Here is a 27,759-nt window from a genome sequence, read left to right as displayed (position 1 = left end):
CAGTTAAAAATTCATTAGAGTTTAAACAAACTCTTCTATTCCATTTCAAGGTTATGGAATTAGAATCAAAGCTAAATGAAGCAAAGGAAGAATTTACGTCAGGTGGACCTCTTGGTCAGAAACGAGACCCAAAAGAATGGATTCCTCGACCTCCAGAAAAGTACTCATTGAGTGGACATAGGAGTCCGGTCACCCGTGTCATTTTCCACCCAGTTTTCAGTGTTATGGTCTCTGCTTCTGAGGATGCTACAATAAAGGTAGTTTGTTTGGTTTTTGTTTATTAACTGCCCAGTGCCCAATTGGAGCAGGATTATAGACATTTAGGAAATGGAAGAAGAAAAGAAGAGGGTCTCTTAAATTTTTGAAACTGTGTGGATAAATGAATCAAGATCTGAAACAAGAACGGTTCTTACTCTTTAGACAGTCATTGTGTTTTCATGGCAGCATCTTGCATTGGGAGCCCAAGTTCCTCCTTTGTAATGTCTGGGATCCTGGTATTTGTGGCTTCTCAGAACAGCTACCCAGCAGCCCTGGGAGGATGGCAAGGCTCTGAGAGGCTCACACAATCAATTTGGTTCTTAGAATCCAGCCAGGGGTGTGGGTCTAAGATATTTAACAACGGGCTCTTTCAGTTTAAGTCTGGACAGTCAGCAAAATTAAAAATCAAGCCCTAATTTATAGCATTTTCTGCTTTTCAGTGTACAGATGCTAACACTATAAATTTAATAATGATCTCTCAAGAGCTGGTTTGAGCCAGCTCCAGCTCACCCCTAAACCTAGCTCTCCTAACTTAGCTTCTGTTATTTCCTCATAGGCATTTAGTCACCTGTGTTGAACAAGCTTCTAGTCTTATGGGGGGGAGTGGGGATGGTGATGGGGGAGACACTAATGAGGAGGGTATAGTGAAAATACTATTGGACTGATTTGTCTTTAAATAGCTTATTTACTCAGTGCCTCAGTTTCTTCATCTGTCAGATAGGGAATAATAATGAAACAACAATATGGTTTAATTAAAGAGACCCAACAGTAGACGTCAAGGAGACATGGATGTTCAGTTGTTGCATGGGCACCCCAGAATTTTGCAAGCCTAAATGAGCTCTCCAAACCTCCTGAGACCTTAATTTTCTGATCTGTAAAATGGGAGGCCAAATGAGATAATGGGTATCCAAGTGCTGTGGGAAGTATTTAGAGTGGTTTAGAAATATGAAGTATGGTTATTATTGAAATAGTTAGCAAACCAGTGAATATTTGTAAAGCATAGAGTAAGAGATTAGTATACCACAAGCTTCCTTTAAATAGCAGGTGTCATTGATATATTTAAAGGATTTTTTTTTTGGTTTGTTTTTGGAGGGCAATTGGGGTTAAGTGACTTGCCTAAGGTCACCTGACTAGTTTTTGTGTTAAGTGTCTGAGGTTGGATTTGAACTCAGGTCCTCTTGAATTAACTGCGCCACCTAGCCGCCTCTTAAAGGAGTTTTATATGCACAGCTTTCAGAGAAGAGTTGTTGTGGATTTTGCATGCTTCCATTTCAGATTTTAATTTTTACCTAAAAATAGTCCTTTGATTCTGTATATCCCATGGTCTTTACTCAGTATAATTAATTTTTTTTATCTTTTAGCAAAAAAAAAAAAAAAAGAAAGAAAAGAGAGAAAAAGACCAGGGGATCACTTAAAATGGAAATGTGCTGAAATGATACAATCATATTAATAAAATTGTTCATTTTCTCCAACCCTGTTTTGGTCTCTCAGCTTTTTGGGCTGGCCAGTGATATCATATAAATGTATCTCTCATCAAACACATATTCTAGAAGTAAAGAATATTAGATCTAGGGGCGGCTAGGTGGCACAGTGAATAGAGCACTGGTGCTGGAGTCAAGAGGACCTGAGTTCAAATCTGACTTCAGACAGTTAACACTTACTAGCCGTGTTACCTTGGGCAAGTCACTTAACCCCAGTTGCCCAGCCTTCCCCCTCCAAAAAAAAAAAAAAAGATTAGATCTAGAAAGGAACCTCAAAGATCAACTTATAGGCTGATTACTTACAAGTTATGTTCGTAAAGCACAGTGCTTGAAGGTTAAATTCTGATGTGGCAATTTCTAAGGCTTTGACCTTATATATATTTGACCACCTATACAAACTCAATATATTACTGAGTGCTAGGTCTAATAAAGATCTTTGCTATCTATCTCATGTTCTTTAAATTACTTTAAGAAATGTCTAGTGGATTCTGGATCAGGTAGGTATAGGTTGAATTATTCAGCCTCCATAGCCCTTTCACTTCTGACATCTTATGATAGTATTATCTCAGCCTCTTGGAAAAAATACTTAAGATTTGGCGGGGGGGAGTGAAAAATGTGAGCAAATAGTACTTGGTGAAGTTGTTTCTTCAATTGCTATAATGTTGACTTCTGTGTTTAAATGTTGTTTGCTGTGAAAAAATACTCCTTTCATTATATTAGAGGAAGGAAGGGGAACAAAAAATCGTAAATCTTTGTTGTTCCTGGAATACCTCAAAAAGAGGGAAAACTTCTATTTTAAAACAATTTGTAATTGTATTATTAACTTTGCATCATTTATAGCCAGAAATAGAAAAGGATGGGTTATTTGAAAAGTAGTGTTGTTGAACATTTAAAACTAGGATTTAAAAAAATATATATATAAATTAGAGTAGATTTTTTTCCCCTGGAGAATATTGTCCAGAAATTAATATTTAAAAACTTAATGCCTTATAATTTTTAAGGAGCATTATATTAAGGACCCGGAAAATGCATACCTAAATCTAGAGGCTGATTATCTTATAGAATCACAACATGTTTCTTTTAAGTCTTTAAAATATTAGTTTATATGTGGTGCTAAAGATATGCTTATGTCAATCAGTTCTATATGGAAAGAACTGACCATCTGAATCGTGTTTTTCCTTTGTTTTCAAGAAGGAATAAACCCTTTGTTGTCTTTAGTGATTTTGTGATAATAAAGCTGTAATCTAATTAAAGGGGTGAAAATTGAGTGGTTGTTAAATATTAATTGGCAGTTAGCAAAGGATGGATGTTTTGCACCGAAGTGACTGAGTTTTGTGAATATCTAAAGTGGAGCAATGTCTTTGGTCAGAAGCCATTTAGACAGTTTTGTTACAGATGCATTTTTTTAAAAGACTTATTTCAGTTCTTCAAGTTTCCTAGGACTAATTTTTATACAGTTTAATGCAGACGTCCTTGATCTTGGGGAAGTTCTGTGTATTTAGAGCTGCTTAATATTAAGGAAAATAGAAGGGAGAGTAACAATGGGCAGTGCTTGAAGGTTCAACTTAAATATGGCAGTTTATATGAGATTTTGCCCACCCTTCAGGACTCAGTACGTCACGAGTGCTAAGTGTAGTAAGATCTTGGCTATCTGTTTCATGTTCTTTTAGAGATAATACTTTTAAGAAATATGAGAACAATTTCTTCATTTTGATAGTGTTTGGTCAGATAATTGCTGATCTCTAAAACTGGTGCTTTACGAAGGGAATATTGTCTATAAATGTTTTTATACATATACTTGGTCATTGTAAAATCACGAATCAAAGGATAGTTTAGATTTTTGATGCTGTAATTTATTTTTTTCTCAAGAGCAGGCATCTTTTGTTGTTAAATTAATTATTCAATATGGTATCCGACTGGCCTGCTGAGTGCAAATGTAAGATTAGAGAGTGTGAGGAGTGATCAACTGGTGTTAACCAATCTTCTATTCATTGTCAGGTGTGGGATTATGAAACTGGAGATTTTGAACGAACCCTTAAGGGACACACAGACTCTGTGCAGGACATTTCCTTTGACCACAGCGGCAAGCTTTTGGCTTCCTGTTCTGCTGATATGACCATTAAACTATGGGATTTCCAGGGCTTTGAGTGCATCAGAACCATGCATGGTAAGGTATACAGGAGATGGATTCATCAGTGAACTGTAAATGGCCAGGGTGGGGGACCAGACGTCCAAGTTTTGACCCAGAGAAGAGAGCATATAAAAGAAATGCAGAATACACGCACAGGCTTTCATTAAGCCTTCTCACGTGTGTAATTTGTACTTTGACCATGGTTGAATTATAATTAGTTGTTTTGACATCAAATTATTATTAAAAGTACTAAAGTTGACTGAAGTCTTCTTTTGATTATTCACATTGGTGGGGGTAGGGTTGGAGTTGGGGTGGTAGTAAATGTAAATGATCATCTGTGTGATAAATTAAGAGTTACTTAAGAGGTACCTATAACTGGAATTTTATAGTATTAGCCTTTCCCATTTTCTAAAAAATATTTTTGACTTAAAATATTTCCAAGGGCAACAAAACAGCTATATGCTAATATGAAGATGAATTCTTTTTTAAAAAACCAACAAGATAGAGAAAGAAAGTGAAGCCTCAAATGAGCAAGCAGAGAGTTAAAGCTGAAAACTGGATTTTCCATTTCTGCACAGTCCTAAATATATTCTGGGATTTGATTAGAATATCTTCAGGTCTGTGCCATCAAATTTTGAAACTAAAGTTACAGTCCTGTGGAAAAGCTTCCTATTGAAGATAATTCTGTGGTAAATCCTTTTTGGTGTGATACATTGGATTTTTCATATCAGGGCAGGTTAGAGTGCGGTATTGTTAAAAGTTGACCATTTTACCTTCTAACTTGAAGTGAAAGGCTATTCTTCATCTACTGAGTGTTCTTGAAAGACATGAAAATTTGCTGTTTCTGGAGGATATCTGGACTTGCCCCAGAACTAGGAATAGGATAACTGATTCAGCAGTGTTTTATTTATTGAAAGCTATATAGAAGTGAATATAATTTCTCATCACCATTAAACTAAAATATATCAAGTTATTTCTTTACATGTAACAAGTGTCTGCAGAACTGCCCACAGAACCACCCTCCCTTTCCCTGCCCATCTGAATAAATTTAAATCTTAAAACTAATTGGTTTTCTTGTTTCTCATGTTTACTTGTGACCATTCAGATAGATAGTAGAGATTTTTAGGTACTCAATAAAGGTTGCTTTTTTTTTCTTTTTGCTTTTTGGAGGGCAATTGGGGTTAAGTAACTTGCCCAAGGTCACATGGCTAGTATTTTTGTGTATGTGTTAAGTGTCTGAGGCCACATTCGAACTCAGGTACCCCTGACTCTGGGGCCAGCACTCTACTCACTGCGCCACCTAGCCGTTCCTCAGTAAATGTTTCTTGATGATGAGAAATGTTCCTAAAAGTCCATTTTAAATACGTCAGGAAAGCTTGCTATTTATTTAGCAGCAGCATCATTTCTTTTATGTGAATAGATTTGTCATTCCAGGCTTATTTAACTTGATATAGGTCTCTAATTATGTTGTTTGAATCCTATGGAATTCTTGTCCTTATGGAATAATGTGAGCTTTTATGTACCACTGGTGGGACATTACTAAAGTTTCCCATTTGTGTGTTTCAGGACATGATCACAATGTCTCTTCAGTAGCCATCATGCCTAATGGAGATCATATAGTATCTGCCTCCAGGGACAAAACTATAAAAATGTGGGAAGTGCAGACTGGGTGAGTGAATCTAGTTGAAAAAACCCATCAGTGATAAGGAACAGTTTGCTCAGTGTGTGGCAGCACAGTACCAGGCCCTTAATAAATGCTTGTTGACCTACTATTAGAGAGTTCAACCTTAACCCAATGTCATTATCATATCTGATAAGCGTTATTAATCTTAAAAAAAAGTTTTTATAAGGTATATTAGGGGTTGGGGGGGTGGGAGTGTGTGTGAGAGGGCTGAGGGGGAAGTTTCCAAAGATTAACTAACGGCAGTTTTCAAAAAGAGACTTGAAGAATTCAAGCAATGTGTTTTAGCTTATATTCTTTGAGGTCTAGTTGAGGAGATCCCCATGTTCACAAAACTTTGCCCCTCCTTTGTCAGAATGAACTTCTTCATCTTTTGTTTAGAATAACTATGTTTGTAATAAGACATTAGCCGTGTTTTTATTCTTGACATGGTATTTGCCTTCTCCCCTCCCAGCTGTTAGGATTTGTTTGGTGTGGCTTCTTACGCTTGCTTTACAGAGCTTCTTTCCTTGATCCTCTCACCTCTCAAGGATGTTTTAGGTATCTCTATAGATCTATTTTGCCAGTTGTCTTCCATATTCTTCTCTACAAGTGTCTGGTCCTTTTAGCTTCCTTCCTTTGTAAACAAATTAACTTCCAGCCTTTCTTCTTCCCCACATTTGTATGTGATCTCCCTGACTTGAGCTCTGCCATAAGCAGTATCCTCTATGATTGTATCATTTAAAATTGTGCTGTGCTTATTACAATATGACTTGGATTTTTTTTGTAGCTACTGTGTGAAGACTTTCACAGGACACAGAGAATGGGTACGCATGGTGCGGCCAAATCAAGATGGCACCTTAATTGCCAGCTGTTCTAATGACCAGACAGTACGTGTATGGGTAGTAGCCACAAAGGAATGCAAGGCTGAGCTCCGAGAACATGAGCATGTGGTCGAGTGCATTTCCTGGGCCCCAGAAAGCTCTTATTCCTCTATCTCTGAAGCTACAGGATCTGAGGTATCATGTTGTTTGTGTTACCCTATGATTGGACCCTGGCTGCCCGCAACCTGTTGTAGAATAGTTGTCTGTTAGAAGGCAACATCCCAAATCTTAGCTGTGTAGATGTTGGTGTAAACTAGTAAGTATCCATGCTGTTGGCACATCCCTATTGTGACATGGAGCCTGTGGGATGGAAACTGAATTCTGAATGTTGTGGTCAACATGACATAGAGTGAGATGTTTGCACCTTACTAAGTCTTCATTAAAGAAGCTGTTTAAAAAAGAAACTTGTTGCATAGCTTTAAAATTGAAGAAATTTTTATGTGTAAATTTCTGGAGCTATTTTTAATCTTTCAGAGATAAATCCAGGTTCATATATTAGAAGACATTTTATCCCCACATAATCCTTTTATGATTATATTGATTAGAAAATCAAGGGAGCAACACGGTGAAGTGGCTAGAGACTTGGCTTCTAAGTCAGGAAGACTTGGGTTCAAGGTCTACCTTTGACACTGGCTGATTCTGTGACCCTGGCAAGTCACTTAATCTTTAAGTGATAGGATATGCAGAGAAGGTGCCAGCCTGCCTTGGTGTGGCAGGAGTTTCCTCACCTGAGAGTTTCTTAAGCCATTGAAATTACAGGTAACCAGTCCTTATCACCATATTATTGATTAGAATTAGTGGGTTTCTATAATATCAAGACAATATTTTAAGTAAGCTTTTTAAAAGTCATTTGCTTTTAAATTACTAAATTTCCTTGCTCAAATCTTGACTGTTAACTTGGCAACAGATTCACTCGTAAACTTACCTTTGATGTGTTCCAACAAAGAAAATACTCATTTGTTTTGTTGAAAATCAAATTGTTAAATAATCCGCGTAAGTGGTTGGTTGAATACCAGAAACATTCCTTATATAAGGGCTAGATTAAAGAATCTTCATAATGAACATATAGGCTTTCCATTTACTGTCACCACATAGGATTGTGGAAGAACAAATATCTGAGACGGCTGCACAGTGACGGAACTGGCCAAAGTTACTCCTCCTCCAAATTCGATGGGCTTAATAGACATGAGCCAAGCCTTCCCTCAACCCTCCTTCCACTCAGCATTTTAGTGAACGTAAAAGTGAACACCACTCACCTACTTTGTAAATGAAGACCCAGCTGGAAGGGATGGAATTGGGATAAAAAATTAGGTCCTAAAGGATTGCTGACAGTTTGGAATTAGAGGCTAAAGGTAGCGAGACATAATGGAATAGGATCAAAGATAGTCTTGCCCACAGGCTCACACAATCAACTGCCCAGGTAGAGAATGGGGGGCCTTGGCTAGACTACAGTTAATTTCATAAAGAAGAGATTTTAGCTGACAGCAGGCATGATGTGACTGCACCGAAACAAATACTGCATTAATACAAGTATAATTTCCGTAATTAGACAACTCTCTTAAGACTCTTAAGTTTTAGAGCAGGTGCTGATCTGATGTTGCAGAAGGGGAGTCTCTTTACTCGGATTCTCCTACGCTAGTGATATCCCAAGGAGCAGTCTCCCACTCCCTCCCCAAAATTTACAGAAACAAAAGAAGTAATAGTTTCTCTCTCTCTCTTTTTTTTTTTTTTGCTTTTTGGAGGGCAGTTGGGGTTAAGTGACTTGCCCAAAGTCACACAGCTAGTTTTGTGTTAAGTGTCTGAGTCCGAATTTGAACTCAGGTCCTCCTGACTCCAGGGCTGGTGCTCTATTCACTGTGCCACCTAGCCTCCCGGAAGTAATAGTCTCAAGTGTAATATCTATATCCCTGGATTTTGGATCACTTTCGAGAGAGTTTTAATGAAACTAGGTAGAAGAATGGATTGAATGACAGGCAGATTTTTGAAAAACTCACTTTAAGAGCTTTCTAACATTTAGAACAGTAATGAATCCATTTGATGGGGTTATGCTGGATGACCTCTAAGGTCACTTTCAATTATGAATTGTTAACTATATATGAAGCCTTACAAATGTAAAAAAAGCTGAGTATTAGTGGTAGTAGGAAGGGCACTGGACTTGGGAGTTATCTGGGTTTGAGTCCAGCTTAAGATACTTATTAGCTATACATTACACTTGGGTAAGGTCCTGAATTGGCTAGGCCTCCATTTCCTCAGCTGAAAAGTGAAGGAGTCAGATTCAGTGACCTCCATGATTCTTTTCCTCTCTAAATCTGATGATCCTATGATCTTAATTGTTAGACAACTGGATCTTAACCAGTTATATGTAGATTTTTACTTACTAAAGGTAGCAAAATGGTACACTGAGCCTGGAGTCAAGGTCTGGCCTCAGACACTTAGTAGCTTGTAACCCTGATCAAGTCATTTAACTTCTGTTTACTTCACTTTCCAAAATGGGGATAAAAGTGCCTACCACCCAGAGTTGTAGAGATCAGATGAAATAATATTTGTTTGTAAAGCATTTAGCACTGTGCTTGGCACATATAAATGCTAGCTAATGGTGATAATGGTTCTTCAAGATGATCTTGGTCTGATGTGTGAGTGTGTATTGTATCTAGCTAGTTTCCAACTAATTCTTATGCTTCCAATTCTTGTTTACTTTCAGAAACAACTTCAGTTACCTGCTTTTGTTCAGCTGTGTTTGTATGTGTGGTAAAAACTAAATTTCTGCTTCACTGAATTAGAAATATAGGTCATAGCTAAATGGAAATCCTTTACAAAGCCTTCATGTAATGTTTTTTTTCTTGCATGGGAAATCTAATTTTGAAATATTGTCTCTGTAGACTAAAAAAAGTAGCAAACCTGGACCTATCTTGCTGTCTGGATCCAGAGACAAGACCATTAAGATGTGGGACGTTATCACTGGCATGTGCCTTATGACCCTTGTAAGTTCTTTTGTCTTTGTTCATTTTCTTAACATTTGCCACTTACTGACTTTTAGGCTTCAGCTGCTTGTAATAATTAAATCTGAGGCAGCTCTCTTCAACCTCCTTCCTTTCTCCCCCCACCCCCAAGCAGTTTAGTAATAACTCAAGTGTTATGTTTTTCCTTTATGCTTGGCTGTTACTCTCTTAGGAATCCTGTCTGTGCAAATGGCCATGTTGTATAAAGAGGGTCTGCAAAATGATCTCATTCAAAGGGAAACAAGAATAATTGTTCTTAGATTTTGTAGCACAGTGATGCCCATGTTGCCAGTGTAGGGATCCCAGGTCACTAGATCACTATTTGTGTAGCTCTCCTTGTGGAAGAGAAAGACTTTGAGAAGCTTGTTATTGAAACTGAGCTGAAACTTGAGTATAAGTCTGTAGTCTGCTCCTTTTTATTCATGTAGAGAGTGTTTCTTTTTGATATGAAGCCTTTACTTTGTCATACTCACTTATTCATGTGACATCAGCCACCTAAGATTTATTTTAGCATTCTCAAGTTAATAATCCCATTTGGATGTCCTGGGAATTTTCCTTTTAATACAGAAATATCTGTTTTTCATTATGAAAAGGAGGTATAGATTGGCCCTCTTACTAAAGTTCTCTCTCTGGCCACAGGAATAACATTAAATGAAATTTTGAGCAAGTTAATCTAGAGCAGTGGTAACTTATCATTTCAATAACGTTGGTTGTGTGGGGAGGGGGTAGTTATTTCAATAAGATCACATCAGCATATGTCTTGTGAATATTCATGTGAGAAAGTGTCAGAAAATCAAGAAGTTGCTCTCAAGCCTCTCACTATTTCACTGGTGCTAGATCAGCTGTAATTTGTGTGTTAAGGGGATTTTTCTGCTACTTAGAACAAACATAATGCTAGAGCCTACCAGTTTCAAAGGAGAGAGTGTTATGCTCTCCATTCTTTTGTTTTAGTACACAAAGCATCTTATCTGTCAGTGACATTATAGAAAGAAGATTCTTGCTTCATGTGTCATGTAGGAGTTGGATTAGATGGCCCAAAGCCCCTTCCAGATTTGAAGAATGTATCACTGAATGTGACTCAGTGGTTGATGCTGGTTCTGAAGGTCTGCCTGAGAGAAATAGAATAAACTTACTTTGCTATAATTTCCTTCCTTCCTTCCTCTGGTAGATGGGAAGTAGGTCACAGCTGTTAAAGCAGGTACTTTGTTCCCAGGTGAGGCACATTATTAGCCATAGGGGCTGTATGGCACAACGGGAAGACTCCTGCATTTAGAATCAGAGAATCTGGGTTCAGAACCGAACTTTACCCCTTGTGGCCTTGAGCAAGTCTGTTGTCTTTTTTGGGCCTCTGTTTCTTCATCTGTAAAGTAATTGAGTTGGACTAGACTAGATAACTGCAGAGTCCCTTCCAGACAGAAATCTATTAGGCTATGTTCTATTTAAGTTACTACTCATTTTTCTGCAGACGCCCAAGTACTTAGATTGCTTTTCTGTTTTTTAAGGTGGGCCATGATAATTGGGTACGTGGAGTTCTCTTCCATTCTGGGGGAAAGTTTATTTTGAGTTGTGCTGATGACAAGACCCTACGTGTGTGGGACTATAAGAACAAACGATGCATGAAGACCCTCAACGCGCATGAACACTTTGTTACCTCCTTGGGTATGTACTAGGACTGCTTGACTTTTGGAGCTGTTATTTTGGGGAGTGCCCTACAAAGCCAAAGTTAAATGTAAACACCTGAGTCCTTCACCCTGAGGTACTTTTAGATTTGAAATTTCTAAGAAAGCCAGCAGATGGAATTTTGTAAAAAAAAAAAAAAAAATTTCTTTGTTGTTTCTCACTGGTATAATGCCTACTTAGCCTCATACCCATAATGAAAACCTGAATGCCTGAGTTCTGGAGTTGACCCTTTAATTAGCATAGGCTCTGGTTGGTAGCTGGATTCATTTGGCATTAGTTGAAGATGAAGTTTGAGCTCTTATTTAGCACCCTTGTTTCCCTGTTTTGGGCAGCTGACAAGATTCTCTAGTTTATCTTTAACTTTCATTTGGGGAGCAATAATAAAGAGTTTTTTTCCTTTTTAGTTGTACATTTGTATATGGGGGTGGTGTGAAGTGTTCTAAGGAAAACATTTCAAAAGTCTGTCCTGCCTCCCTTCCTTAGAATTCCAGGAGAAAATTCCAACTGGTACAAATACTTGCCTTATAGTTTATAATGGTGATATACTCTAGGGAGAGAAATTAAATCATTTTTTAAAATAGCTGCTGAGTTTTTTCCTTATTAAGGTATGAATTGAGGTAGTTGATTCCCAGAGCAAGATGAGTTAGCACATCTAGCACTGCTTTCTGAGAAGGAATGATTGTTCTTGAGCTGTTGTCTGTCCCCTTGTCTTTTGTTTATTCCCTATGAAGTTTTGGGCACTCCCTTGCCTAGTAATTGACCTGTTTTGTAGCTCATTGGAATTGGATTGAACTCAAATTGAGTTTCAAATGAGCCTTTTCTTTCTTTTCTCTTTGCCTATTTTTTTTTTTTTGCAGATTTCCACAAGACGGCACCATACGTGGTTACTGGAAGTGTAGATCAAACAGTAAAAGTGTGGGAGTGCCGTTGATTGATTCACATTTGATGACTCCCCCTCCCTTTCCTGGATGCACTCAGATACCATGGTTACCCCCATTGAGCTCTGTTTAAATAAATATTGTCCTTTCATGTAAATTATTCTGGATGTAGATTGAGCTTATTAAATGTTACACACAAAGTATTCATGCATGGTGAATCCAAATTGTATACTGTAAATTTACATACGTTGTCTAGAAGTACCATAGGGTTAAAAACCTGGGCTGGCATTGGTCACACCAGGCCTAAGAAGACAGAAGTTGGATAAATTGAACTAGGGCACTAAACTGAAGAGTTGATGGTGTCATTCTATGTCGGGTTATTAATTCCTGTTTTTCTTTCTGCTGTCTGTTGGTGCCTGGGTTGGTGACCTCATTTGGGGAAAAAAATGGTTGTTGTTAGGGCTCTTTCAGAAATGTGTATCTATGTAACATCACTTAAGTGTGCTTAATAAATCTTCTCTAAGGATGCTAGATAATAAGGCTGCAATTCAAAATCTTCTGAACCTTCTATGTAATTAATGGGAATGAAACCTTAGAATTTTTGTCATGACATTTTTGCCAAAACAATAGGATACATTTGTTTTGGTAGCTGATCAAGCAAAGGCTAGTGGTATATTTGTATATGAAAATGACTGTAAACCTCAAATAAGAAGAAAAATCTCAGCAGCTAATATGATCAACCATTTATTTTATTTGGTTCTTGAATTTTTGTAAACAGGTTTTAAAAAGAACACTGTAACACTTTAAGCTTCTCTTTTCCACACTAGATGTCTTTCCAGTTGTCCCCTATGTCCTGTTAGAGTACATTAGTGATGTGATTTCCAAGTAGAATTTAATCTTCCCATTGAGAATATGTCATAGTAAAATTCACTTTTGATGTTTTCTTAGGGATGTGCAGTGCACACTACATAAGGACAGAGAGCTATTGGAAAGGTTATTTTTTTCCCATTATGCAGGAAGTGGGAAGAATATGGGGGATCATCTCTGTTATCTTAACATCTACTTGACACTGTTTCATTTAGGGTCTTAAAAACAAAACAGGGTTTAACCAAGCTTGCATTCAAACACTGTCTTGTCCTCTGGCAGAGATGTATCTATATCTAGAGCATATAGACATGATTGTCTACACATGTTCATCTATCACTCTTATACATGTGCCCTCCATGTATTGCATCTTGGTTCTTTGAAATACTAAAGCACATAGGTAGAATAAACTTTGTCCTGGAGTGCTGTACTCTGGAAGAATCAGTTTTGATCCAGAAGCTTCTTCAATAGACTGGCTCTAGAAAATGTTTTTCTAGCAAAAGAAAAATACCATCCAGCTGGATAGAGAAGTTGATTATTCCTTATGTGGCCATCTCAGTGTAGAAAATGTTTTAATTGTGTATCCCAGAAGGATTACTTTTTTTGACTGATATATTTAAGAGAATTTTAATCTGTTTTTGTTTACAAATTCTGTTGTAGGTAGTAACTCCCTGGCTTAGCTAACCAATGAGGTCTCTTAGCAGTCCACTTGAAAACTTACAGTATAATGAACTAACAGTCTTGACATTTTAATAGAAGTAAATTTATTCTGTCTGCATTTCATTCATTGTGTCATATGTGGCTTTTTTAAGACTGCCTCTATAGAAAATATTTAATGGAAAACATTGGGCTGCAGGTTACTGAAAATGATAACAGATGAGTTAATTTACAATAGTCACAGAGAATGGTTCATATATTGCCTAGAAGCAGATTTTGAGTTCGGCTTCTTTCCCTTTTTTCTTTTGTTTCCCCCCAAGAGAAATCTCTGGGAGGGGAAATTGCTGAAAACTAATGTGTGTTTTCAGGACAAAAGTGAAAAATCAAGCTAATTCCTTAAATATCATGGAGAATGACTTTCAGGACAATATTGACTCATACTATTCCTGCTGCAGTGTAGGTGGTATGACTTTCTCCCCTCAACTGTTCTGACTGGACTTTTCTACAAAAGCTTTGGGAAAAGATACTTGTTTTGATTTGCTGCTATTTTTCTCTCCTATTTTGAGAATGAGAAATAACACGGAAATGCATCTTGACCTCTGTCTGTACATCTTCAAATGTAAACAAACGTAGTTCTGTATTTTAATTCTTCTTTAGAATGTAGCGATGGGAATTACTTAAGGGTAAGCAACAATATGCATGCCATTCACAGATTTGAATGGTAAAAAAGGTACCAATTTCTGAGGAAATAAATAAGCTGTGTCCAGTGGGTTTCTCTCCCTATAGCATAGCATGACTTTCATGGACAAAGGAAGAAGCAACAAGTTATGTACTAGGGAACGTGGAACACCTTTGCTATTTAAGTAATTCGTGACTGTGTGTCCCTTCCCACCTTCTTCTATTTGAAAGCAGCGAATATTGAATCTCAGGGATGGTCCCAAACTGGATCAGAATGTCCTAAGCCCTGTTTGAATCATAAGGCAGAGGGGAAGAAAAGATGCCACAGTCCCGGAGTCAAATGTACCAAGGTTTCCTGCCATGTCCCATTAGAGACTGTGCTGATTCACATTCTCACTGTGTTTCCTGTGTTTTCTCTGTTAGCTCTCTAATCCTGTGCCTTGCCTGCGATAAGTACGATGATGAGGTTACTGGCTTGGATTGTAAGTGGAGGAATTTCTGGAAGGTTTAGAGGTTCACTGCTGCTTTGTCCGTTTTCTTATTCAGATTGGCTGTTAATTTAAGAAATTTTTTAAAAACCCAGTAGAATTGCATTCTCAAATAGTTTCTTTCTCCTTGTGAAGAGAACAGACATTCCTGTGCCACAATGATGTGAAGTGCTGGAGAAGTCTCCCAGGCGCTCTGGACAGAGCGCAAAAGAGCGCGCGCGTGCTTTAGACACAGCCTGGAAAATGACGGCTTTTTTTAGCATCTTGCACTTTAGGAGACAAAGACCGTCCTGCTGTTGTGTATGTGTGTGGTGTGACCAATGGTGTGCCCAGGGCACTCATCTAAAAATAACTAGTCGCTAGTGAGTTGTGCCAGGCTGTGGAGCACGCTAGTGTTTTTGAGAGCTTTGGCTATAGATGCACCAAGCCCCATCTCCTTTATTGTCAGTACCCTGCTTCTTCTGTCTGCCTCTTTCTGATTTTGTGTGAACTGCCTGGTAATATCACTCTTTTAAATAGTTTTTTTTAAATGAGTTTTTAAAAAACTATTTAAAATTAAAAGAAATTTTGTTCTGTTGACAGTAGTGGCTTGATAATCCTTAAGTTGAAAAATTTTTTTTTAATTGCTCAATTGAATGAAGGAAAAAGACACTTAAAATGGCTACGTATTTTCTGTCCAGCTGTATATAAGTCCAATGTGCAAATTAGCTGACACAAAGAAGAATCTCCTGGTAGAGAAGCCAATGTGTACAAGATTGTTGGGGGGAAAACCTTTTTGGGGAGGGTTGGGGGCTAAATGGATTGACAAGTCACGACTGGATTGAACTGGCCTTTCTATCTTTCCACTGTATCATGTAAGTAGCTGCTTTCTTGTCCTGCCTATCCTTCAGACACCCAAGCGCATTCTGAAGATAAGTTAGAAAAAAAATCTTCAAGCTAATAGAAGTTGATCCTGACACTGACATGAAGGCAAGCATTGATTTCATAAGAACGATGGCGAGGTTATAATTGGAGAAAACAGTTCCCCAGACTGAAGATATTGACACCATTTTTAAAAAAATCAGTAAAGGAATGTATATAATATTGCTCTGTGTTTTACAGTAAGATTTGTTGCGCTCAGACTGTGTAAAACAAAATTTATTCATGTTTTCTGCATATTAAAAATCTTATTGTACCAATTGGTAAACTATTAAATGCATATAAAACTAGGTGTGGTTTTTTTTGTCTCCTTGTACACAATTAAAAGGTTAAGAAAAATCCCCGTTCTTGGCATTTCCTACAGCAATCCATCCACCTGATCTTTGACCAGGACACTGTAGAAGTGGCAGATGTGTTCAGCATCCTCAGAGTACGGTTTTTACCCTCTTGGAAGGGTAAAGGGGACTTCAGGACTTTCTAGGAATTGGTCTGTGCTCCAGTTGTTCCAAGGTCATTATTGCTGTGTCCGGTGAGCCCTTTGTTTAGTGCTATTATGATCTTAAGTCCTTGTGACACTTTGGCAATCAGGAGGAAAGGGCAGCTAAATAAACACCCCAGGTGGAGTTGCAGGCAAATAGCCTAAGATTGACTAACACCCATTCAGTCACCATATTCACAGCTACCCATTGAGCTGATATTTCAGGATATTCAACACAATGCAGGTAAAACCAAGGACCAGTAGAAGCTAGAAAGCTAAAGCCAAGGAAGGGTATTATTAAAAGATGAAGACAAAGGAGGCAAAGTCCTTAGGAGGTAGGAAAATTGGACAGGACACTCAGTTATACCTTACTTTATGTAAGTTATGCCATCTACCCACCCAAGTGGTTTTCAGTGTAAATCTTAAGTTTTCTTTGAACATTGTGAAACGCAGTGTATCTAGGCCCCTCTATATGAGAACTTCTGACTTCTCTTTATACTCCTGAGTATACTCTGCTGGAGAAGAATGTTGTTTGAGATGGGATAGTTGTAAGTTACATCCCTCCCATCTTCGTTGAATTTAGTGACAAGCAGTGTAAGAAGCAGCAACATTGCAGTCAGCAGAGCGCCTGCTGGGGGCAAGTTATTTTGGTGGATCTTGATGGAGACTTGAAAATCTTCATTAGAAGATTAGTCATCACTGGAAAAGTCGAAAGGGATATGGGGGAGAGCAGATTGGAGGAGGGGATATCCTGGGGGACTGCTATTTTGGGGCAGTGGGTAGGGGAAACATGGGGAGAAAATTTGTTAACTCAAAATCTGGCGGAAATGAATGATGTAAATCAGAAGTTAATAAAGCATTTGAAAAAAAAAAAAGATTAGTCATGGACATCCCCATCTTATTTCATTACCACTTTTCCTTCCCCATTCCTTTACCCTCAAGTGGAAAGCACTTTTTTCGCTTTCCAAAAAGCTCAAGGCTTTGCTGTGGAATCAAGAAATTCGTTTCCTGGTATTTTTAGCTAGGCCTTGCTTCCTTTGTGTTCAGGAAGAATCTGATAAATGTCCTGACTTTCCATACCCCCTACTTGCTAGAAATGCCAATTGGGATTGTATATTCATTAGTCTCACTCAGAAATCAAAATCACTAGATCTGGGAAACCATTAAATTTGGTCATTTCTATTGGAATCTGCCCTTCTCGACTCTTTGCTGCCACCCTCTGGGACCGTGTTGTGGTTCTGTCCCTAGATGGTATCCATATCTTATGAGAAATAGTGCTGTTTAGAACTGAATAATAGGTTCCTTAACAGTGATGCAGCTCATATGACTTTTTTTTTTGAGGAAAATGTGGACCAGGGAGGTGAAAATCATTAAGTGTGGAAGGTGCAAAGTTGGACCACTAAGGCTTTGAGAGACAAGGCCTGGATTTTGACTTGTTTTATTCACTCTGTCTCCTACCAGAAGAGTTGTCAGGAAAATTTTGTAACCTGGAATGGAAGGCCTAATTTGAAATGACTGGACCATGATCAGAATTAGGACTAAAATCTAGCATTTTTTAAGTGCATGTGCTTTTAACATCAAGCACATGAAATTGTCCAGACAGATCAGAGCACAGTGGTAGTGGATAAGGATAGTGGGGTTCTTCCCTCTTGAAACACAGAAAAATCTGGGTTGGTGAAAAGTTTCCTCTGAATGTGTTGGGAAAATGCGATTTTGGAATGGCAGATGGCCATTGCAAAAGCAAATGAGATTCAGTGTAATAATTCACTCATACTTAAAAACTACAAAAGGCTTGTTTCCTAAACATTTTAGAAAAGAGCATGAGATGAAACTGTTGGTGTTTAAATAATTGAAACTGAAAAAATAAAAATCAAAAACTTGCAAATGTCTTCTATCCCAAAGTAAAGGGGGGGCCCCCAAAAAACTCACTGAGAACTCAAGTCAACTGTGTGACATAGGGGACAGAAAGCCCCCTTTTGAGTGCTCGGTCAGCTTTCTAGCACCTAAAAGGCTGGCAATGGACAGAAACTGCCCCAAAGGACAAGTGGAGACTAGCCAGCAGCAGTACTGAAGCTTGATCTCCATCTGTCACTTGGCTTCTCTTCCCTTCTCTCACTGCGGATCATGCCAGTTCCTCCACACCCCCAGATTGTCTCCTGTTCAGAAGTGTCTACAAGTTGTTTTTTGGGGTCACCATGGACCTCAGATACAGTACAGTGCACCAGTTACTCATGCCCTACCTACCTTCACAGCTTCCTGATGCTTTTTTTGAAGCCTAAGTCTGCCCCTTACCCAGAAGAAATTCTATTCCAGGGGTTTTAATCAAGTATGGAGGGCAAAATGAAAACTTGAGACCTCAAAGCAACATGGAATACAAAGTCTCACCTCCCTTATTCTAGGTCCAGCTGCGTTGGCTCATTGGACAGAGCATAAAATATCAGAAGAGGATGCTGAGGAAGGCCCAGAGAGGTGAGGTGATTGGTTTGAGGGTCAGGTCTCCCAACTCTCCACCCACAGCTTTTCCCAATCTTTAAGAGTAGCAAGGAAAAGGAGCCAGTTGCTAGGGTCAGAAAGTCCAGAGAGGGCCCAGAGGCTTTAAAGCAGCCTTGAGCTGTCCCTCCTAGAACTTACAAAGTACAATGCTGAGGCAGGGGCAGCAGGTTTCAAAAATTCACTTTATTCCAATGTGAAACGAAGATGTGATGGTTTAAAAACAAGAAAACCAAGTTCTTGATCAGCTTGTGGGGACGCGCTCACACTCACTTTCTCGCTCACACTCGCTCTCTACACTTTTTGAAACAAGGCAGTTGGATGGACTGGACCTCTTAAGACCCTTGGCCCGAGGGCTTCAAGTGAGGGGGAGAAGGTGGCATTTCACATCCTAGACCACCCAGCCTTTTAACATACACACACAGTGTACAGATCTTTCTCCCCTGCTCCCTTTAATGGGCCCACAAACAGGCCACTAGGGAAAAAGAAGATGGCAACCTCTCCAGCAGGCTCCATCCCCTGGGCTTCTCTGTCCCAGCATAAACATCCTCAAGTAGTGACCATGATCAGCAAGAGACAGAAGGGCCCCCCCAAGATGAGCAATATAACACAATTAACAATGTTCCTTTGGGGGGAGGGGTGACTTCTCCATTCATGATTCCCACTGGTTCCCTCCTAGAGTTCTCCCCTCACCCAGCAAATCCCACCTTCCCCCTACTATTCATCAAACAGCTTAGGACAAAGGGCAGGGGGAAGAAAAAAATACATTCACGTTGAAAGCCCCCCCTCCCCGGTGTTGCCCCTACTGCTTGTCCCAAATGAGGACCTGGAGTTGGAGAAAGGGGAGGTGCTCAGCTCAGAAGCGTCGGGGGGGGGGGGGGGGGTTGGGGAGGAAGGGGTTTTTTCGCCCCATCCCTTTTTCCGAAGGGGGGTGGGGGGGGGGAGGGGGGGGGGGGGCCTGCCTGGGGGGGGGGGGGGGGGGGGGAGGGGGTTGGGCAGGAATGGGACTGTGCGTATTTGAGCCAGGGCGCAGAGACAGTCCTCAGCACCACATGAGGCACTATGGACGGATGGATGGGCAGCAGTGGGCAAAGGGGCCCAGCATGGAGACATCACAGAAGACGACACCCCCCTCCCCCCAACTAGGCCCACCAAGCAGGAACTAGGACCCCCTGTGGCAATGGTCACGACGACACAATGCTGCAGAGGCGGCGATGGCTCTTTCCTAAAGCAGAAAAGCTAACATTAGCCCCAGCCCTCCCAGACCAAAAGCGCCTTGGGGGGTGGGGGCACAGGCCAGGGTGTGCGCCATCCCCTCCAGGGTGGTGTGTGGGGACAGCAGAAAAGGGATGTCCCCTCATTTTGGCTTGGAACCTGGGTGCCCTGGTTGAGGGCAGGCAGACCCTTAGGAGGTGGTGGCAGCGGCGGCAGCAACAGAAGTAGCAGCAGCGTCCTTACGTCAAGCATACAAATGACCTGAGAAACAATCTCATCTCCACAGAGTCCATTTGGGGAAATAAGCTGGGGCTATGTACACATGAGAAATGGACTGATCAATAATACATGGGGAGAAGGGAGGGAACAGAGGCTGCCCTTGGCACCCACTGTCCCTGGCCAGCGGCTACATGCTCACACGCTCCATCCAATCATAGGTCTCCAAGAAGGCCTTTGCATTGTGTATTAATTGTACCAGTGCAAGAACATTTTTGTTGGGGGCCAAGGTGCTCAGGAGTAAGGGGATGTGACCCCTTCCCCAGTCGGCAGGGCGTGGCACATACCTGCCCTCTGCGCATCATTGGGGGGGCGAGTGTCCAGTTTCTCCCTCTCTGCCCCTAGAAACATCATACTGAGCTCAAGGTGGGGGGATCATCCCCTGGCAAGGGGCTAGACTCTGCCTCCTCTGGAGACTCTGCAGCAGCAGCAGCAGCAGCTGAATCCCTCGTGGTGGCCTTGCTGGTCTCTTGAAGCTGGTGCCGCCGCACCACCTCAGCCTTCAGGTTCTCCAGATCTTTTTGACTGGGGAGGAGGGTGGGCAGGGGTACACACTTGATCAGAGAGAGGGAACCAGGCATATTCCAGACAACCCCAGTCCCCCACCCCCTCCCTCACACTTGCTATGGTGTGCTGTGCTTCACAAAGGCACAGGATTTAAAGATCTGAAAGAGGCCCAAGAAGGGGAAAGAGCTTGGCCAAGGTAACAGAGCTAGCCAGAAGAGCTCACTCAGCCCCAGGTCCTCCTAGAAACATAGATTCTGGGCAGCTAGGTGGTGCAGTGAATAGAGCACTGGCCCTGGAGTCAGGAGGACCTGAGTTCAAATCCAGCCTCAGACACAACAGAAAAACTAGCTGTGTGACCTTGGGCAAGTCACTTAACCCCAATTGCCCTACCCCCCAAAAAAAACAAAAAAATAGGGGTGGCCAGGTGGCACAGTGAGTAAAGAGCACCGGCCCCAGAGTCAGGATGACCTGGGATCGAATCTGGGCTCAGATACTTAGCACCATACCCAGAAATAACTGGCCGTGTAACCTCGAGCAAGTTACTTCACCCCAATTGCTTTAAAAAAAAAAAAAAAAGAAATGCATATTCTTTCAATCTCATTACTCTCCTGGTATTTAACTTTCTTGCATCAGACACTGCACTAACAGCTTGAAGGGGAACTTAGAGGGACACTCACTTCCCTTATCCTTATCATCCTCTGATGATCTCACCCATCCAGAACCCAGGAGGTTTTAAAAAGCTGAAATATGCCACAACATACATTCCCAGAAACTTGGGGATCTCATGTCAGAAGACACATTTAAATCCCATTTTCCCTTACTTTGCATACAATGGTAATAAAAGCTACTTCTGACCAACAAAAAATGGGCCAGAATTTTGTCATGTTGAGACTTAGTGAAGAAAGGGAAAACAAGGCAAAGACACCCTGGGGAATATTAAACACAACTCCGAAGGTCTTCATTCCAGCTCTGAAAATAGTCAAACTTTAGGACAGATTTCATCTGTGGACTTAAAGGGGAAAAGCCTGTGATCAGACTAAAGACTCTCTAAAGGAAAGGCATCTTAAGAGGGGAGATTTTTCAAGAAAGAGGGAAAAAAAGGAGGGGGGCAAGGCAGATGGTACTGTTGGGACATTCTGCTAGTAAGAGACACACACCAGCCACACAGGAGGCTTAGGGGAGATGCTGAAGACAGTGTTTGGGGCCAGTGAGGTCCTGGCATAAAGGAGGGAAGGGCGATGCTGAGCCGGTCCTAGGGCTCTCTAGCTGGTCCTCGGCTCGGCCCTGCACTCCAGGACCTGCTCAGGTAAAGCAATCCCTCTCTTCCCCCAAGGGCTTCCTCTAAACATTCCCAGGACCTTGGACATTCATGTCAAGTCATATTGAAGACTCTCGACAACTAGGGAAGGCATCAATTGAGGAATGGCTGAACAAGTAATGGCCTATGAATGTGATGGATACTCCTGTGCTATAAGAGATGAGGTGTGTTTGTTGGTGGGGGGGGGGGGGTCGGTCAGAGAACCCTATGAAGACTTGTATGAAGTGATGCAGTAAAGTGAGCAGAACCAGAACGATTTACACGACAACATCACAGAGACAAACAGCTGAAGGAGCAGCTCTGACCAACCACAATTCCGGGGGCTCATAAGAAGACATGCTGCCCCACCCCCACCTCCTCAGAGAATGAGAACTATGTTTTTAGACACGTTGGTAAAATGAGTTTTGTTGTTTTTTCACTCTCAACTGAAAGGAATGGAAGGGAAGAGGAGAAATTTGTTGACTGAAAAATATAAAATTTTTTTAGAAACCAATTAGGGTCAGAATAGGTTGCCTCAGGAGGTGGTGATTTACCCCTTGACTAGGTCTCTAAGTAGAAACCCACTTGCAAAGGACTCTGGTTTCAGGAAGGAGCTAGACTGGAAGGTTCCTTCCAACTGAAACTGGGTGACAAAGTTTGTTCATCTGGTTCCCTGGTCCACAACAAATGGGAAAGACTGTTTTAGGCTGGCACTGAGCAGTTCCAAAGAATCTCCAAAATGGACCTTGGAGGCCACTCTCCAGTGCCCTCCCTAAGGAGCTCCCCACTCCCTTCAGGCTCTGCTTGAAGGCCTGCCACGATGAGCTGATTCGGAATTGGGCTGACAGCAGGGAGTATGCTCTGAGCCCAGCAGTCTGAAACACTTCCATGTGCCAAAAGTGCTTTCCAGTCTCTTCTCAGTCATCGAGAAAAGGCTGAACTATGCTCCATAGCCTGTTTCAGAAGGCACGGCAGCACATAACCCATCTGGCTGGACCTGCCCCAGGAAGCCTCATTCCCCAGTGATGCTGGGGGAGTGAAGCACCTCTATCCTTGTCATTCCACTTCTACCCACCAGGCTCCCTGAGGGCAGGTGAGAAAGTGCAGGCACTGTCAGTGCTCCCCCCCCCCCCAGCCTCAAACTGACCTGAGAGGAATGAAGAGGATGCCATTGATGATGTGAAGCTGTTCCAGGACACTGGCCATGCTGGGGGCTGTGACCTAGGGATGGACAATGGGCATTCATGAGGCCAGGGACCTCGGGCACACCTGCTAACCCCGCTGGGGTGGGGCCCAGGTACCTTGAGGGGCACGATGTTGGCACTGGAGCCATTCCGGTAGATTTCGTTCATGGTGCGCTGCAGGGCCACAGCCTGCTGGGTGAGGCACTTCAGGTAATCAGAGCTCTCCTTAGTCTTCTCATGGTTCTCCCCGAGCTGTAGAGAGAGAGCGTCAGGAGGCCTGAGCAACGGCTCTCCACCAGCCATGGCCCAAGCTGCGACAGCTTCCTCACCTGGCTCTTATAGATGGTGTAACCCTCTTTCTCATGCTGCAGGGCTGATCGGAACTCGGCTTTGCTCTCATAGACCCGGGCTACCAGGTGGTGACTGCAGAGGCAAACAGAGGAGACACTGGGGGGTCAGTGACCCCACTCCTGTCCCAGAGTCTCAGGGGATGGAGGTCTTCTTCCAAGACAAGGGAAAGCCTAGGCCTGTTCTAAAGGTAGGTAATACAACCTCACCTCTGCCCATGAATTCCCAGCTCCTTCCCCTCTCCACATTCTCAGAGGAACATGATTGGGGGAAAAGGTGGAGGAAGCGCTGTTTCAGAATCTAAGGGAAAGGTTCTCAGGGTCTGCCCCACACTGAATCATCCCTAGCTTTGGGACACCACTGGAACCCTTGGCTCTTCTTAATAAGAATGGGCATGACTCTCATACCCCTGCAGCCTGCCCCAAGTGGAAGCTGGAGGGTCAATGGCAGGAATCACATCAAGGAGAGTCTTGTCAAGGGTTGCAAGGGCCCTGACAACCTTTCTAACCCTGCCTCCAGTAACCCGGCATCTATCTCTTATCTTCTCAAGGCCCAAGGAACACAAGTGTGCTCCTTCTGCCTCAAATGGCCTGGACTGGAGAAATGAATTTGTCAACTCAGACAACCTACAAGGCTCCAAAGACAAATGGCCAACAGGCCCGGCCCTCGAGGACCTTCCATTCTACAGAGGCAGTCTAACTGTATGTTGTTTTTGTCCTTGGAGTCTTTTTGTGAAAAAAGGACCAGAGGCAAATGGAAGCTGGGGACAGCAGAGACCTGAGTAGGTGTCTAGGCACCAGGAGAGAGGCCCAGAGTCCTGAAGGCACTGCTGCCTGAAGGGAGGGGATGGAGGCTGGCCTGGGCAGGAGCCGGGAGAATGGGAGTGGCCTCCTCACCTGAGGGCCACCTTGAGGGACTTGGCCCCATGGTACTTGGCGTTAATGCTCAGAGCGTTCTCCAGGAAGCGCAGGGCCAGCTCGTACTCCATGACCCCGTGCAGCACCAGTCCAATGTTGTTCTGGGGAGAAGCCAGGCATGAGGCAGGGGCCGGGCACTGCCCCCCAGGTCCCCTGGCCATGACGCCTGCCCTGGACACTCACATCCAGCAGAGCCATTTCTGGGTGGTCTTCCCCAAAGACCAGCAGCAGCAGGTAGCGGGCACGGTACAGCAGGCTCAAGGCTGTGGACAGCTGGCTGCTAGCAAAGCAGTAGAGGGCCAGGTGCATCTGGGAAGACCAAGGAGTGGGCTCAGCACCCACCCCTAGCCCGGCTCCCAGCCTCAGCTCGACCCCCTCCATGTTTCTATATACAGGTGTGTACCTTCCCCCATCCCTACACAAAACTAACAGATGCATCAGTGTTCTGCACTGTGTTCCACACCCTCCTCCCTGAGCCCACGAGAAGTGTGGTGCCCTGTTCCACGTGTTCCACCTGCCTCTCCCAGGCAGGCCCCCCAGAGATGGTCACTCACGTATTCCTGGATGGTATTGGGGTGCTCGATTCCCAGCACGCGCTCGCTCATCAGCACTGCCTTCTGTTGGTTACTTAAGGCCTAGGAAGCATTGGAGGGGGAAGGGAAAAGGGAGAGATCATTGGTCCTGAGGCACTGGTGGGGGGCCTGCTCCCACCCAAATCCTAGCAGGCAGGCACAAGTCAGACTGTCCAGCAGCCACATGGAGGAAACAGCACACTCCTCCCACACCCCCCAATCCCCTCCCCAGGCAATGCTGAGGCCCCTTCCATGTGAGCAGCTTGGTCAGAGGAGGAAGCTGAGGTCACCCAGGCAGGAGAGTCCCATCCATCCACCTGCCCTCTCCCCAACCTCCCTCCCCCTCCTCCTCCTCACACCACATCTTTGCCAAGGTCTTTGCTGATGAAATCTAGCCCTGCCCTGGCCCACTTTGGGGCTCAGGACAAATACCCACCTCAGCGTAATCCCCCATGATGTAGTGAAGCCGGGCTAGGAGGCGAAGGCAGGCGCAGATCTCCACGTGCATGGCCCCATAGACGTTATTGAAGAGGTTCAGGGCCTCTGTGATCAGCTCGCAGCCCTCCTTCAAGAAACCTGGCAGGGAAGAGAGGTCTGTGATCCTGGTGGCCCTGACCTTCTCAGTCACTTCCCCCCATTGCGGCCTGGCCTGGCCCCATTTACCCTGCTGCACTTTGGCCTGGCCACTCTGGAAGAAGTGGAAGGCATCGGAGGCCTTGGGGTTGACGTGCTTGACCACAGGGAAGATATTGAGGACGTCCTCCTCGGTGAAGGCTGGCTTATGCCTGCTGTCAAAGCTGTATTCTTTCAGTAAGATCTGCAGGTGGCCGAGAAGGGGGGTGGGAGGAGATGAGGATGAGTGAGGGGCATTCTCCTCTCTGGATTTGCTAGCTCTAGCCCACTCCTCACAAACCCCATGAGCAGGCACTTGGCCCCTCAGATCTGGGTAAAGCAGGAGGTCTCTCCACACACCTGGATTCCAGTTTTCAGGGAGATCTCCCGGAGGAGGGTTATCTTCTGCAGCCCAAAGGTTTCCACAGCCTGGTCAACAGTCTCACTAAGGAACAACAAAGGCTAAGTGCCTCCAAGCCACGGATGGGGCCCCAGGGCTGCCTCTTCCCCAGGCCCCTGCCTCGGCACTGCTCCCTACCCCTGCCAGGTCCTGGACAAGGAGGGCAGTTATCCTGGTCCCTCATCCTCTGGAGCTGCTGAGAAATGGCCATGTCACCTGTCCCTGGAGCCCCTTGGCAGAGAGGGCTCCCGCTTTCTAAGTTCATTCACTGGTTCCTACTGGAGCAGAAGCAGAGTCTCCTTGGAGAGGGATTCAATCTGCTGCCCTGCAGGGCAGTTCCCAACTGCCCAGAGCCTGGACTCTGTGGACACAGGCATCAATCCACCGAGGAGACAAAGGCCTCTTGGACTGGACCAGACCTGGCACCTCCCTGCCAAATTACCTTAGTCCTTCTCTGCCTCCTGGGAGCTCCCTCCCCCTGGAGAACCACAGCTCCTGGGGAGTGGAATCTGTCTCCCTTTCCCAATCATATTCCCATCACCTCCCACAGTGCTCAGTACGTTTGTGCTCATGAGACAAACAGATGAATGTGCCTAGACCTCTCTCCCTGAGGCTCCTTGTACGGGGTCAGCTCTCCTCAGGTCCTTGTCCTGAGTAACTACAGCCCCTGGGATTCCGGCTTTCTCCAGCCCCTCTCCCCATTCCCACACCCTCCTTTCCCTGCCCCCACCACATTTTCCCAGCTCTGCACCTCCCTCCTCCTTCCCTTACCACTCAAGGTTGAAATCAAAATAATTCTTGGCCTCCTGGCAGATGTCCTTCCAGAGTTCCTGAGGGGTCATGACAGCCCAGGCCGTGTTATCAGCCCCTCCTGGGGGCCGGTTTTTTCTCCTCTTGTTCTTCTTCTTGGAGACAAGCTCATCAGCAGGGAGGTGGGCAACAGGGTTGGGGAAGGAACTGAGGAAGCAGTTGAGGAAGTGGCTGATGGCTGCTGACAGGCCCGAGAGTTCCACACCCTGGGTCAAGCACACTGGTGGTCAGGGCCTGCCCCAGGGCACAAGGCCCAAAGCACCCCACCCCAGACCCAAGGCCAGATCCAGGAAAGATGACTGGGGAGAGCTGGCGGGGCTCAGGGCCATGGCTACCTGAAGATATGTCTTGAAGATATGCTTGGCAGACCGTGTGATGAGCTCACTGATGCCGATTTTCTGCAAGGGTTGGAGAGAGGCAAGCCCTTAGCTCCTTCTGGAGTATCTCTCCTTTGCTTCCCCTCCCGTTCCTGACTACACTACTCACATAAATGTGGTCCAGCTGAGGCCGGGCGGGGCTCCTGAGCACAAAGCCCAGCACCTTGCCTAGGTAGCGGATGTTGATGCCGCGCTGGTGCATGGCTTCTGCCAATGTGGCCCCATCCATGGGCAGCACCGTGTGGTCTGTGCAGTCTTTCACCTGTGGCATCAGCAGGAGTCAGGATGGCGCCAGTGCCCCCTAACCTCCAGAAGCAATCCACCCCAAGTGCCTTCCATTCTCCTCCCTGGTGCTTCTCCAATCCCAATGTCAAAGCAATGTCAAACCAAGCCCCCGCCCTGTCCTGGCTCTCCTGGAAACCCAGAGAGTGAGTGCTGAGCACTTGGCATCCTTCTCTCCTTGCTTCCCCAAACTCCCTGTTTTCTGGGTTAGCATCTCACAGAACAGTGGATTTAGAGAGAGGGCCGCCAGAGAGGTCACCCACAAAGGTGGGCTTCAAACCCAGGCCCAGTCTCCCTCCCACCAAACCAACATAATCCAACTACAAGAGAGGCCCTTTACCACCTCATTGGGTGCAGTGCAGATGGGAGCTAGGGTTCTATACAACAGCTTTCAACTGATTTACAAAGGAAAAGTCTG

General features: G+C 43.7%; 2 protein-coding genes across 7 annotated transcripts in view; one reads left to right on the top strand and one right to left on the bottom strand.

Annotated features, from left to right (window-relative positions):
- Positions 1–15,866, top strand: part of PAFAH1B1 (platelet activating factor acetylhydrolase 1b regulatory subunit 1) — a 66,116-nt gene extending 50,250 nt beyond the window's left edge. For all 3 annotated transcript variants that reach the window (XM_069089631.1, XM_069089629.1, XM_069089630.1), the window contains exons 5-11: positions 51–257; positions 3,738–3,906; positions 5,437–5,539; positions 6,321–6,549; positions 9,294–9,395; positions 10,916–11,072; positions 11,951–15,866. In XM_069089631.1, the coding sequence (XP_068945732.1) occupies positions 51–257; positions 3,738–3,906; positions 5,437–5,539; positions 6,321–6,549; positions 9,294–9,395; positions 10,916–11,072; positions 11,951–12,024 (1,041 nt within the window). In that variant the 3' untranslated portion in view covers positions 12,025–15,866. The remainder of the gene's footprint in view (positions 1–50; positions 258–3,737; positions 3,907–5,436; positions 5,540–6,320; positions 6,550–9,293; positions 9,396–10,915; positions 11,073–11,950) is intronic.
- Positions 15,867–20,208: 4,342 nt separating this feature from the next.
- Positions 20,209–27,759, bottom strand: part of CLUH (clustered mitochondria homolog) — a 32,025-nt gene continuing 24,474 nt past the window's right edge. For all 4 annotated transcript variants that reach the window (XM_069089627.1, XM_069089628.1, XM_069089625.1 and 1 more), the window contains exons 14-26: positions 27,169–27,321; positions 27,018–27,080; positions 26,644–26,888; positions 25,833–25,917; positions 25,524–25,677; positions 25,297–25,436; positions 24,843–24,923; positions 24,472–24,597; positions 24,268–24,389; positions 23,353–23,446; positions 23,141–23,275; positions 22,987–23,060; positions 20,209–20,560 (exon numbers count right to left, since the gene is read on the bottom strand). In XM_069089627.1, coding sequence (XP_068945728.1) covers positions 20,386–20,560; positions 22,987–23,060; positions 23,141–23,275; positions 23,353–23,446; positions 24,268–24,389; positions 24,472–24,597; positions 24,843–24,923; positions 25,297–25,436; positions 25,524–25,677; positions 25,833–25,917; positions 26,644–26,888; positions 27,018–27,080; positions 27,169–27,321 — 1,647 coding nt within the window. In that variant the 3' untranslated portion in view covers positions 20,209–20,385. The remainder of the gene's footprint in view (positions 20,561–22,986; positions 23,061–23,140; positions 23,276–23,352; positions 23,447–24,267; positions 24,390–24,471; positions 24,598–24,842; positions 24,924–25,296; positions 25,437–25,523; positions 25,678–25,832; positions 25,918–26,643; positions 26,889–27,017; positions 27,081–27,168; positions 27,322–27,759) is intronic.

Source organism: Petaurus breviceps, unplaced genomic scaffold (genome assembly GCF_028583685.1).
Source record: "Petaurus breviceps papuanus isolate PSGF00001 unplaced genomic scaffold, PetGlider_PUasm1.0 186, whole genome shotgun sequence".
Classification (NCBI taxonomy): Eukaryota; Metazoa; Chordata; class Mammalia; order Diprotodontia; family Petauridae; genus Petaurus; species Petaurus breviceps.
This window is presented reverse-complemented; position numbering and strand designations above follow the sequence as displayed.